The following is a 13610-nucleotide window of genomic DNA, read 5'->3' on the forward strand; positions in this document are numbered from 1 at the left end:
AACAGATGTGAGGAACACTGGTACAAGGCCTCTCTCTGTCCTAATTAATGTTCTGGGCCATGAATTCTGCTTTTTCAGATATGAAAATTGTCACCCTTCCTTTATTTTTGTTTGCATTTTCCTAGTACCTTTCTTTGTCTATCCACTTATTTTTCAACCAAAGTTTGTCACTATGTTTTATGTGTGTTTCTTGAAATATTATACATTTAAATGTGACTTTTTAGCCCATCTGCCAGTCTGCCTCCTGAGTTCATTCACACGAGTGAAGTTATTAATATACTTGACTTTATTCCTTCTATCTTAAATACTATCTCTTTTTCCTCTTCTTCCTTTTGCTGAATTAGCCACTTTTCCTCCTTGTCATTCCTCTGTTCATTTTTCCTTCCTATCAATTTAGAAGCCCTACTATGTTTTAAAGTTCTGTTCATGGCTACATATTCCTCTGAGTCCTTTAAATATATTTATTCCTTTAAATGTATTTATTCTATCAAAAGAAAATATATTTATTCTATCAAAAGAAAAGAATCATTTTATATTATATTTATACTATATACATTAAAAAAAAAACATAAGCATGAACAAAGATTATGTAATTGCTCTCCCCTCCCTGGGCCCAAACAAGAAGGAAGCTTTAGTTCTAGGTTACTAATAAGTTTTCCTTTCAAGAATGATCCTTCTGTTTCAAGAATCCCTACTTAGCATTTATATTACAAAGTCCTAGTCACATCATTATTATCTATTTAATTTTAATAATACATATATTGCAAGATTCATTGCTCCCATTATTCCTCTCCTTTTTGTCTTTCCCTATCTTGGGATTTCTGTTCTGAACCAATTGTCATTTGATAGAGTATTTCCTCAAGTGTTTTCCTCAGATAAGTACATAGGAAGAATACTTTTTAAATGCCTGCACTTCTTGAAATGTTTATTTTGCCCTGACAAGTGAATGATATCTTTCCTGGTTATTAATTTTTGGACCCTCAGGATTCTACAAATGTTGCTCCAGTATTTTAACTTCTAGCATTGCTGATAAAAAGTTTGAAGCTAATTAATTCTCTTTCCATTGCAAATAACCTGTTACTAGGATCTCAGAACTTTAAGATTTGTCCTTATCCTTGGACTTCAGGCATTTCTCCAATACGTGTCTCTATACATGAGTTCTTACGTTAATCCTGGCTGGGACTCAGGGGGCCTATTATGTTTCCATTTGTTTCTTTTCTACCTCCAAAACTCCTTTTATTTCACGTTACGAATTTTGGATCTACCTTCTGAGTTTATCTCTAGGCAATTCTGTTCTACGTTGTCAGGTATTTCTGAACTTCCAGATTTGACTCAAGAAATACCATAACCATAACCTTTCTCTGTTTAATTTTTTAATCAAAAATCAAATTGGTTTGTTTTGTGTTTTGATCATTTAATGGTATCACCTTGAAAGTTTTCTTTCTTTTGTTTTCTTTTTTTTTTTTTTTTAATCATCTCTGGTCTTTTCCAACATGATCAGAGTAAATAACACAGTTATTTTAGTGTCAGTCTGCTCTTCCCCTCCTGGGGGTTCTGAGTCCTCTTAAGTGAATTATTATTTTTCTCTTCTGGCTAATGGCTTATGTTCCCTCAGCATCTACACAAGGCAGGTCACAGAAGTCTCTCCGACAGTGGCAAACCAGAGGAATATGATTTTCTGTTTCTCAGGTCAGGCCATGAAGAGTCAGCAATTCGTGACCTCTTTGCTTAGGTACAGGGCAGAGGCCTCTCTGTTGCCAGACCTCCACGGAAGCAAACTTAAGTCTCAACAATAATGGATCAAATCAGGCCACATATGCAGTAGCCTTCCAGAACCCTGGCCAAATCAGAAAGGTCCTGTGAAGATCACATAAAACAGGCAGATACCGCCCTTCTTTGAGGAGACTCACCAGATTCAGTCAACCAACGCCTTTGAAAAAAACACACCATGCTGGTCTTTAAGCCAAGCAATGATGATAAATAAGCTTACCTCTGCCTCCGGTCTCTTGGTTCTTTCTTGTTTCCAAAGTGAATGAGGTCTCCTAACATGCCTTTTTTTCCATCTCCTTCCCAAGATACACTCTCAAGGTTTTACCAATTGGCCTACTCAGGCTACTTTTAATCTAAAATACTTTCTGGGTGTTAGTGTTTAATCTAATTCCTGTGATTAACAGTATCTTAACTTTCTTAATCATTACTACTCCTAAATTTTATGACATGAGAATGAGATAAATACCTTTGTTATGTAGAAGATGCAACAAGCTATCATGTGCTGTACACTTTCAAAACTCTCAATATGTTTCTTTGAGGAGATGATACTTGGTAGTCCTTGCAAAACCACTACACACTTTATCAAGATCTAAAAAATAGAAGCACAATGGGTTTGTTGAAAAACACCATCCTTACTCATTACAAAATGTTCTATTCAAATCATGCAAGTTTTAAGTCATCAAATTGTACTGTTATCAATAATTATTGATAAATTATTTATCATTGTTGGAATGCACTCTGAAATAAAATAGATATGTTCAATTTTCAGATGAGTACCTCATCTAAAGTAACTTAAAAACGTGTAGACAGAATAAAATAAGTACACTAATAACTATAAAACAAAGCACATTTTGACAATGCCATAGAAGATATAGGCGGAACGCTACATGTATACAAGAAAACTAAGATCGCATCCAGGTTTAGGAAGATCTTGAAAAACCATATGGAGAAGTATGTACCATATTAAATATACAGTGGTACCAGGTACTTGAAATAAATTTCTTTTAAAATTAAAACCAAATATTCATTTCCCAGGAAATCAATTAATATTGGTGTGTACTTCTTATTCTCCTTGCTTCATATTAGAGGATCATGAATTTGATCAAGAGCTAGATGATTCAGATTAGCTTTCTATTCTGTTGCACATTTCTAAGCAATATTACAATCAGAAAAGTAGAGCTGAGATTGCATCAATCTTGTCATCATTCAGATTATCCCAAAGGACAAATTAATATATGGATGTGGCTCCTTTAGGGGCACATTACTTGATTCAAGCTACCATTCTAACAATATTATTACTGTTGTTACAGTACACTTACCGGTTTTTTATGTTTGTTTAATTCCTCACTTCCACCATCACCCTCTCCCACCATAACCCCAAATCATGTTGACATAATGTTTTGTAGTTTTCTTCCTGGCTCAAATAAGTGTGTGTGTGTGTGTGTGTGTGTGTGTGTGTGTAAACATATAAATGTACATAGGAGGGTTAATGTTATGTTACAAAATGGGATTTATACACACTTTTCTGAACTGTGCATTTCTCCTTTAACCATGTCTTGTGAAAAATCCCTTCAAGTCGACAGGTGTAGCTCCAATTCATTATTTCTAATGGAGGCATAACATTATTCAATATGGATCAACCATAATTTATTCCGCCACTTCCAAAATCTCCATGTTACACAATTTTACAATTGATGTTTTCCAGTCTGGCACTACTGGCCATCCTCCTGTTACTGCACTTTCTCTTCATCTCCAGCTTTCTTGCCACCACAAGCAGTTGCATCCTACCAACTGGTGATTCTATTATATGAGATAAACTACTACATAATAGAGGGATTGCTGTGTCAGGTAAATGTATTTTTAATTGGACTAAAATTGTATTCTATGGGAGGGGGATTGCTAGTAGAGGGATTGCTGCCAGGTATGTTTGTTTTTAATTTTAATTAAAATTAAATTCAGTTTGATTACGATTGCTTTACCATAATCCAAAGCCTGGAACAATTCACATTTCCCCCATCAATGAACAAGAATGCCTTTGCCCCACATGCTCACAGCAATAGGAGTTACAGATCTTTTCAATTCTGCCAGTGATGTTACATAGTTCATTTAATGTGCATGTCTATGAATATTCACAATCTAAGCATCTTCTCATCCATCTCTGAGCCATTTACTTGGATTTGCTTTCCTATAAACTACCTATTCATATCCTGTGCCCATTTTTCTGTTATATTATTGTCAATTTGTAAGACTTGTAGTTATATGTACTTACCTTTCATCAGTATTAGATACATTTTTTTCCAAATCCATAAATTTTCTACTATTGTGTTTCCCCGAAAACAAGATCTAACTAGAAAATAAGCTCTAGCATGATTTTTCAGGAGGTCTTCCCCTGAACTAAGCCCCAATGCGTCTTTTGGAGCAAAAATTAATATAAGACCCGGTCTTATTTTCGGGGAAACACAGTATCTTTATTATGATCCCTTTTTCACATATAGGTGGCTAGACATATAGTCAAATATGTCTTCTTTTTCTTGTGGTTTCTAAGACTTCTGTCTTGGTTAGAATTGGTTCCCCCAACCTGGATTGGACAGGTAGTCTCCAGAGATTCTTTTTTCCTTTTTTTTTTTTTTTTGGTAAAATTTTTTTGCTTTGTTTTACATTTAAGATATCAACTTTTTGAAAAGGATACAAATAGAATCAATCTCTGTTTACTTTCAGATGAATATCCAGGTGTTTCACCATTTATTAAAAATATCCATTCTCTTCCCACTAAATTGAAATGCCAATTTTGCCATATATTCTCTACATATCGAGGCCTAATATTGGAGGCCTCAATTTCTAGACTATAGGAGGCCTATTTGTAGAATCTCCTCCCTGTTCCATTTGGTTTTTCCAATTCCAAATAATATAGTTTAATTAGAAACGCCATTCCTCAGACTTTTCCTCAGAGATACAACCTATTCTCTGGGCTATAGCTAAAGGCTTCCTGAATCAGTGGGATCCTAAAGGATGACGGTGGATGATCCTGAACTCAACAAGTGGAGCACGAATTGCAGGTGCCATTCCCAATGTGGGATCTTTGCTAGAGCACATTAAAAGGCATGCATTGAGATGGTTCAAGTTTCCTTTCCTTCCCTCTCAGAAAGAAGTACCGGAAGTTCCCATTCACACTGGACAGATGAGTATACATTCAGAGTCTTGCCCCAGGGCAATGGTAACTCTCCCACCCTCTGACAGAATCTTTTAAGAAAAAGTGTGTATTTTCTGGACATTTTTCAAAACAAAGCATTGGGCCACTATATCAATAACATTATATTAATCAGACTTAATGAGCAAGAAATGGAAGTACATTAAAGACCTTGGTTGACACATGGTCTCCATAGGGTAGAAATAAACCCTATGAAGATTCCGGGGCCTGATACATTAATGAACTGTCTGGGGCATGCTGAAACACTGACACCAGACATCAGGCAGTTCTCATCTCTTAAAAAGAAAGGGCAATGCCAGGCACACACCTTTGGTTTCTGGAGGAAGAAGATTCTACCCTTGAAAATACTGCACCGGTCCATTTACAGGTGACATGGAAGTCTGTCAACTATAAATCTAAATTTTGGATTTTGGAGGCATATCTCTTCAGCAGCAGAACTTCTAGATGCAGGAAATTCGGGAGAAGGAGGCACGTCTATGCTCCAGTAGAGCCACTCACAAGTGAGTGTTTGTTGTTACTTAAGCTCTCTGGTTAATTTCCTCAATAGTTAATTAAAATTTTTTTTTTGTACTTTGCGTAAGTTCACTCACATTTTCTTGGGTCTCAAAATCTGAGTCAATGATGATGATGACGACAATGATGGTAACTTTCTACAACCATCCGCAGAAAATCCTGCTCCTCTCATTACTTCTCTGTGGTAGGCAGAATTCTAAGATAGTCCCCAGGATCCCTCCTCTGGCGCATAAGCCCTGTGTAACCCATCCCCTTGAGTGTGGACAGGACCTGTGAATGTGACGGCATTGTTACTCTCACGACTACACTGCGTTATATATGAGTAAGGCACCTCATGCATATTAGAGGAGACTCTCTTGCTGGCCTTGCAGAAGCATACTGCCATGTTGTGGCAGGGAACTGGTAGTCAGCCTTTAGGAGGCAACAACCTCCTATCACACAACTGGGAGGAAAAGAATTCTCTCAAACAACCAGTGAGCTTGGAAGAAGACCCTTGGCCTCAGATCAGATTGCAACCTTGATTTCATCCTGATGAAACACTGAGCAGAAGACCTGCTAACCTGTGTCCAGCCTCCTGACACATAGAAACTATGAGATCGTAAATGCACCCATGGTTTTAGGCCACTAAGGTTATGACGATTTATTAGCAGGCATAGACAGCTAATATAATCTCTGTAGCCAGGGGACCCTCCAACTTCTCCATCACCAAGACACCAAATACGTATTCTTGGGTCATCTACCAAATTTCTTCCCCAGATGAGGGCTTTAACAATATGTTTTGAATAAATATTGCTGTTTCTAACATTACAATAAAATAAAAATTGAAATAACTTTAAAAGCCTAGAAAAGCACACTGTCAATATTTAAATATGGAGAACACCTTTTGTTCTTATTTATGTTCGCCTAGACATATCATTTAAATTATTGAAATGTTTTTCAATTAACTCATGAAACTTCATAATACTTGTTATTTGGACTTTATAAGAGATACATTGGTTTTTCTTTTCCAAAATGCATTGTTGGGTTGCCCTTATAAAAATACCATTATTGGGGGTATATGGTGGCGGGAATACGCTTACCTGCACAACGGGTACCAAAACAATATTGTGATAGATTATAGGAGCAAGGAGGCCATAACATTGAGTCACAGCTTGAAGGGTATAACTGGGATCATTCAGGTAGTTGCTAAGTTCCAATGCCACCAATACTCTTTCACATTCAATTAGTCTAGCAATCTGTAAAGAAACAGGTATTGTTACTCAAATTGAACAGCAGGTGCTTAACTAATGTGTCTCTAAGGGGGAAAAAAGGGCTTGACAATGACATGAATGTTGGTACGAAGAAAATCTAAATTCAGGAACAACTCTAAGCCCTGTATAATAAGGCTACATATGGATATCACAATCTTAGAATTGAACTTCAGAACTCTTTGTAAAACAATACAAATACTACTAGTAACAGAAAAAGAACCAATCTCTTTTAATTAGTAAAATAAAATGTTGGCTACGTTTTAATGTTAGAAAAAAAAAATCTAGCTTTTCAAGGACATAGATTATAGCAAATAATAATTAAAATATAATGTCTCTGTAAAATTCCCCACTTGAGTAACAGAGTCCCATTCCCTTCTGGATTTGTGAGAAAATAGTAAACTTTCAGTATACCAAACTAGTCTTCTTTTATAATTCTCCTACTTAAAAAAAAAAAAAAAAATGATAATGAAATGTAAAGCTAGGCTTTTGTAAATGCCACTTAAAAAGAATAAGAAGTCTATCTTACTCCTCCTTTCCCTTTCCCGGGGAAAGATTTCATGATTTTTCTATATTATAATACTAGAATGGTAGTCTAGCATTCTGGAAATCATTGAAGAAATGCAGGATTGTCTTTATTTTCAGACTGGATGCTGAAAGAAGAAACTGAACGCAATGTGGTAGGAACAGGTTCATGGTGGTGAGTGCTTGGGCTCTACAAGGCTGTGAACTTGCCTTGGGCAGAGTCATGTTTTTTTCACTTTCATATCCACAGAAACTAGCAGTCTCATGTAACAATGTATTGGTTAACTAATTAATAAATAAATGGATGAGTAGGTGAATGCACCGGCAAGAAAGAAGAAGGGAGGGAGGAAGGGATGGAGGGAGGAAAGAAAGAAAGAAAGAAAGAAAGAAAGAGAGAGAGAGAGAGGGAGGGAGGGAGGGAGGGAGGGAGGGAGGGAGGGAGGGAGGGAGGAACAGAGAAACAAAGAAACAAAGACAACCAGGGCAAAAGCCTCCATGTATCTAAATGAGTAAAGAAGGACATAGAGAAGAGTAACCTTAACCTAAAATGAAACAAATGTAGGATTGCTATTAAAAGAAAGAGAATTATAAGGTTGTAGATGTGCACAGAGCGATGTTTCTAAGTACTGAGAATCTGTCAAGAGGAAATAAGTTAAATTCCTGCCTCTGTACAGGAATGCAATGTTATAATTAAAAAGAATGTCATAAATTGACAAGTACCTGCATGAAAATATGTCCAAGATATATTATAAAATGTATTTAAAAGTCAAATTGCAAAATAGCAAATACATCATAATCCCATTTTTGAAAAAAAAATAATAATAATAATAACATTAACAGATTTGTCTACTCATATTTTTAAAATTGGAGAAATCACATGAGAACAAAAAGAGTATTCTTAAGTACAATAGGATTACAATGGGTTTCACTTTATGCATTATACATTTTTGAATATTTGAAATCTATACTATTTTTGTACAGGGAAAAAGAAGATAAATTAGAAAAAAGGGAAAAAATGAACTCAGGACTGTGAATCCTATATGGAATATCAAACAAGCCAGCATAATCATACAATGGCCTCTTAGTCTATTCACAAGCCAGGATACACATTCCCAAAATAACAAGAACTTGAAACACCAAAAAACAGATAAAGGAAAGTTGACACATTTTCAGTCATTTTATTTCACTTACTTGTTGAGAGGGGAAAATTTCATTGCCTTTAATATTGTCACAGAAAAGATTTTCTTCTTTAATTTTAATGTCACTTGTCACAAAAATATTTCTAAGAAAAAGGTATAAGAGGATTGAAGAAGTCTCTGCCAAAATATCTGAATGTAATCTGCAAAAGAAAGTAAGTGACATTACATATTTAAACATAAAATGATTTAGCATGTGAACTTGCCTTTTTAGATTGATTTTTCATAGCATCCACACAATGATCACAAGACTGCAGCAAAAATTTGTGGAACAGCTACTTTTATACAGTGTTTAAGTTAAAATTCAAGACTATCCTTAACAACAAGTTCACAAGTAAGAAAATTAAGCTGCTGACATATTATGTCATAGATACATAAAAATAACTATTGTGAAAGTTTTCTGGTTCTAATATGTAAAGCTCTTTTTATCAAAATAATGAAATCACTATAGATAGCCAGAAGCCTAGAAAACAGGCGCAGTATTTAAATTAATGAACTTTCTGAAAATGAGGATCATCTCTAGCAGAATCAGCAATGTTGAGAGAGAGACAGAGACAGATAGAGGCAGAGAGAGGAGAAAGACTGATTGACTTAACTTTTGGATTATTTTTGATTATCATTTCTAAATTTCAGTCAACAGTGCCAACCATTGGCAAAATGTGAAATCTGCTATCTTCCTTGTTTCCAATATTCCCTTCCTTACCCTTAAACTTACTCAGTGACAAACCCTCCCTTCTAGGCTTTAGGTCCTTCTACTTCCACACCCCCTATTCCTATGAAACAAGAAAGAATCTGACATCAGTAAATCACACCAGCAGATTATGTTTCATCACCATGTTAGATTCTAAAATTACTGTTGTCAGGAGAATGTTAGTTCTCCTCCCACTCCTGCAACTCATACTACACTTTCTCTTTGTCTTCATGCTGACCATCAGTACCTTGACACGTGCAATGAGTCCAGGCTATCACCTCCTCCTGGCTCCATTTCCTTCCCTTCCCAGCTCAGACTCTGGTAGTTATTTCAATAGTGAATTCTCTCGCACTTTAGATTCTCTACCCCTTATTTTTGGCAATAATCAATTTGCCTGACCTTGCATAGATGTCACTGTCCAATTTTTCTATCCCTGCCACAATGCTCAATCATCATGTATTCACTTACTCATTTTCATTCAAATTATCATTTTCTGAACACCTATTATGTACAAGACACTATTCTAGGACCAATCAAATGGCCCTTAACCACAAGAACTGTGCTCTACTACAATTCATGTTGTGTGACATCAGCTGAGTCACTAGTGCTCCTCAGCAACACTTCCGTTTATCACTAATGTCTCCTTGTTCACATCCCCACAACAAATGTTCTAACCACTGTTCTCTACCCCAGGTGCTCTTATGTCCTCCTGGCTCTACCACCACAGTGTCATCATCACCTGCATTTTCTTGTATCCTCAGTCTCTCCCTCTGCACCTTCCAAAATTCCAAATTTCTTTCCTTAAGCCTGCCTTTCCCCTCAAACTTCCTCCAACTTTCCTCCTCTTTTTTTTTTCCCCAAAGATTTTATTGGGGAAGGGGAACAGGACTTTTTTGGGGAACAATGTGTACTTCCAGGACTTTTTTCCAAGTCAAGTTGTTGTCCTTTCAATCTTAGTTTTGAGGGTGCCGTTCAGCTTCAAGTTGTTGTCCTTTCAGTCTTAGTTATGGAGGGCGCAGCTCAGCTCCAGGTCCAGTTGCCGTTGCTAGTTGCAGGGGGCACAGCCCACCATCCCTTGCGGGAGTCGAGGAATTGAACTGGCAACCTTGTGGTTGAGAGCCCCTGCTCCAACCAACTGAGTCATCTGGGAGGCAGCTCAGCTCAAGGTGCCGTGTTCAATCTTAGTTGCAGGGGGCGGAGCCCATCATCCCTTGCAGGATTCGAGGAATTGAACTGGCAACCTTGTGGTTGAGAGCCCACTGGCCCACATGGGAATCGAACCGGCAGCCTTTGGAGTTACGAGCATGGAGCTCTAACCGCCCAAGCCACCAGGCCAGCACCAGACTTTCCTCCTCTTTACCACCAAACTTCACAACAGTAGTCTTCGCTTGTTAAAATTCTCCATTTTCATTATTCCTTAGCCAATTGCAAAAGATTTCTGTCCCATCATGCCACAAAAATGACTCTGTTGAACCCACCAATGGCCCCCTAGTTGCCAGCTTTAAAGCCTCTTCTTAGTGCTCGCCCTACCCAACCTCTCTGTAGCATTTTATTGAGTGACTGCTCTACCTGATCTTGTGCTAGCATTCAACGCTGCTGACAGTCCTCCATGGTGATACTCTTACTTCCCTTAGTAGTGTGTTCCCATACTTTCACCTCCTGGACTGCTCCTTTTTCAATAGCCCTCCTCAGTTCCATCTCCTGCTTCTGTCTCTTAAAAGGAAGCAATGCCCAGGTTCAAACTCCAGCCTTCTGTCTTTTCGGCTGAACAGTCATTCCCTGGGAGATATCACACATTGTTAAAATGTCAATGATGATCTCAATGGAAAGTTTCTAAATCTGTATCTCTAGCCTTGACCTCTCCTGAGTTGTCAGCACTAAATAACCAACTACCTACTGGACATCTCCTATCTACCAAGATGTCCTACGAGAAAACTAAACTCAAAATACCCTCAATCAAATTCATTGTCTTCCTCCAAAAACGTGTTCCACCTCTCACATTCCCTTAGTAAATGTCAAAGGCTTCCAGTCAGGTAACCCTGGAAATCCCAGTCAACTGTCACTCCTTCCTCTCTCTTATCCTCACAAGTCACATAAAATCTTCCAAGTCCGGTCTCTTTCTCCTCTAACATGCCTCTCAAATCCATTTCCCATAGCACCTAGCATCCTTGTACATGGTAAAAGCTAAGTCTACATTTTTTAAATGAATGGAATTATACCTTTCTGTAAATCAGCATTATCCATGCCTTCCCTCAACCAGTATTTGCATTTTAAGCTCATTATCTTTGAGGAGTGAAGGGCTTTGTCTTCTTATTAAAGAAATTTCAGGCATTAACAAGCAGGTGAAGGAGACTGTTGTTTTTGAACTTGTGAAGGTAGCCGGAAATCACACTAATGGTCATTTCTAAACCTACTCTTAAACTTTGTTCCTTTAAGAAAAATGGCAGTAAAGCAAAATGATGGCCTGTGGCAGCTTCTACTGATCTATTTGCAGTTGCTGATAGGCTGATCCTGGGAGCATCTTCAAGCAAAGAAAAAGCCTTTTTTATCCCAACAGTCCACCCATCAGACCCTAACCTTAACCTGAACCTGACCTTTCGCTGTTACAAAACTTCCCAAAGACATTTGTGTTTCCTAGTATAACTGGCATTACGTTGGTTAGTATTTGGTATTTTTTTCCATAACCTTCATTAACTTATATTCAGAATGCATCCATATGACTCCAGTATTTTTTCTGATTCTAACAAAGAAGGTATGTGCTTATTAAAATACTGATTGGAAATAGTTTTAGATGGACGATCTTAACATGAAATTGAAAATAAATTAATTCTAGGCTTCACACCCAACATTTAATTTCAAAAAGCAAATTAATATTTGAAAAGAACATTTCTAATTACCTTCTCTGTGTAATAGTCATTATGTTGCTTAAACAAATAACAGATTGTTCACTGTGAGGTGGTGAAGCAACAAAATAATCCCAGACGGGTGAGAAAACTTTCTTTGCCAACTCATAGTTACCAATCTGATAGGCAACCTACAACAGAAAGCACGTTATCTTATGTGGTATTTTTATTTGCAAAATATACATTTTAAACAAGAATTCTGATAAGGTCCTATCACACACTAATTTCATATACAGTTATTCACACTTGCTGTTCTGTCCTGCAGTGCCCCAGTAAGATAATGATGGCCACTGGCAAGGGAGACAGACATTTTGAAATCTCCTTTATTTCTAAATTGCATGGAAATTTGAAACTCTGTAAGGATGTTTCAAATTCTCATAAGCAAAACAAAGATCACATCTGAGCCAAATTAATTTCATTTCCATCTATCTCGGCAGCACACTCCATTTATTATAGACACTGTTGTAATGAACAATCTGTTCCAAGAGAAACAATCAGATTTCCCAAACCCAAAATATGAAATAGACTTCATTCTTTTCTGGTTTTGACTGACACTTTCAGAGCTTCTGTGCAACAAAGGGTTCACAGCTGAAAAGAGTGAAGAATAAAACAGAGACACTTCCAAGAAACCATGATATGTTATAAGTTTTAACACATTCAACATTAGGCAAAATAACTCATTTCACTGGTAAAACCTAGACACTCAGGAGAAGGAAAAAAATATCAGTGACTCACCTATATCTTTTGGTAGAATATATTTCTTTAAAGATATTTCTAAAAATCATTCTATTTAAATATGTATGACAATATGAAATCTCACTACAAGTTACATGCTGCTGCAAATCCTTAATGGAAGCAGGTAGGATATAAAGCATAAATAAATTCATTGAATCAAGTATGTAAATAACATGTGGCTAGAATATGTTCTACTCAAGGGAATAACTTATAGAGTTAGAATTTTTTAAACCATCCAGGTCAGCACTTATAATCAACCAACACATAAACTTTTATGAAGTTTAGACTGTGTGCTAAGCACCATAAAAATAGATTCTTCAAAGCTTAAAATGATTTCATACTCCATGAAACTGTAATGAAGTTACAGACATAAAACACATGAAATCACAGAAAAATAACAAAGACTAACATGATCATTGTGCTTAGAAAAAGAGAAGCAACGACTTCAAGGAGGTGGAAGGGCTTGAGTGGAACCCTAAGACAGAGATAACATTCAGATGGGCAGAGTTTAGACAGAATATGAATGTGATCCAGTAGTAGAAGTCACCACAGTGCAGTTAGGAGAGACTAGAAAGGTCAGAATTTGAAGAAAAGCAGGCAATATGATTGGACAGGTAAAGTGGGACATGATTTCAAAAGGCCTTGAAAATCAGGTGGAAGTATTTAAAGATGTCAAGTACCGAACTGAGCTCTTTATGTGCATTACTGTATTGACTCCTCATTACAGCTCTATTACATAAGCTCTATTACCACCCCTGTTTCTCAGATGAGGACACTGCGGCATTGAGAAGTTGAATGTTTTGTACAGAGCCTGATATGCAG

General features: G+C 36.9%; 1 protein-coding gene across 1 annotated transcript in view; it reads right to left on the reverse strand.

Moving 5' to 3' along the window:
* The window catches only part of CFAP54 (cilia and flagella associated protein 54), a 253643-nt gene that overhangs the window by 156027 nt on the left and 84006 nt on the right, over window positions 1-13610 (reverse strand). The window contains exons 23-26 of the mRNA XM_033116208.1: window positions 12048-12184; window positions 8455-8602; window positions 6571-6726; window positions 2237-2359 (exon numbers count right to left, since the gene is read on the reverse strand). Of these exons, the coding sequence (XP_032972099.1) occupies window positions 2237-2359; window positions 6571-6726; window positions 8455-8602; window positions 12048-12184 (564 nt within the window). The remainder of the gene's footprint in view (window positions 1-2236; window positions 2360-6570; window positions 6727-8454; window positions 8603-12047; window positions 12185-13610) is intronic.

Source organism: Rhinolophus ferrumequinum, chromosome 10, assembly GCF_004115265.2.
Source record: "Rhinolophus ferrumequinum isolate MPI-CBG mRhiFer1 chromosome 10, mRhiFer1_v1.p, whole genome shotgun sequence".
In the NCBI taxonomy this organism is placed as follows: domain Eukaryota; kingdom Metazoa; phylum Chordata; class Mammalia; order Chiroptera; family Rhinolophidae; genus Rhinolophus; species Rhinolophus ferrumequinum.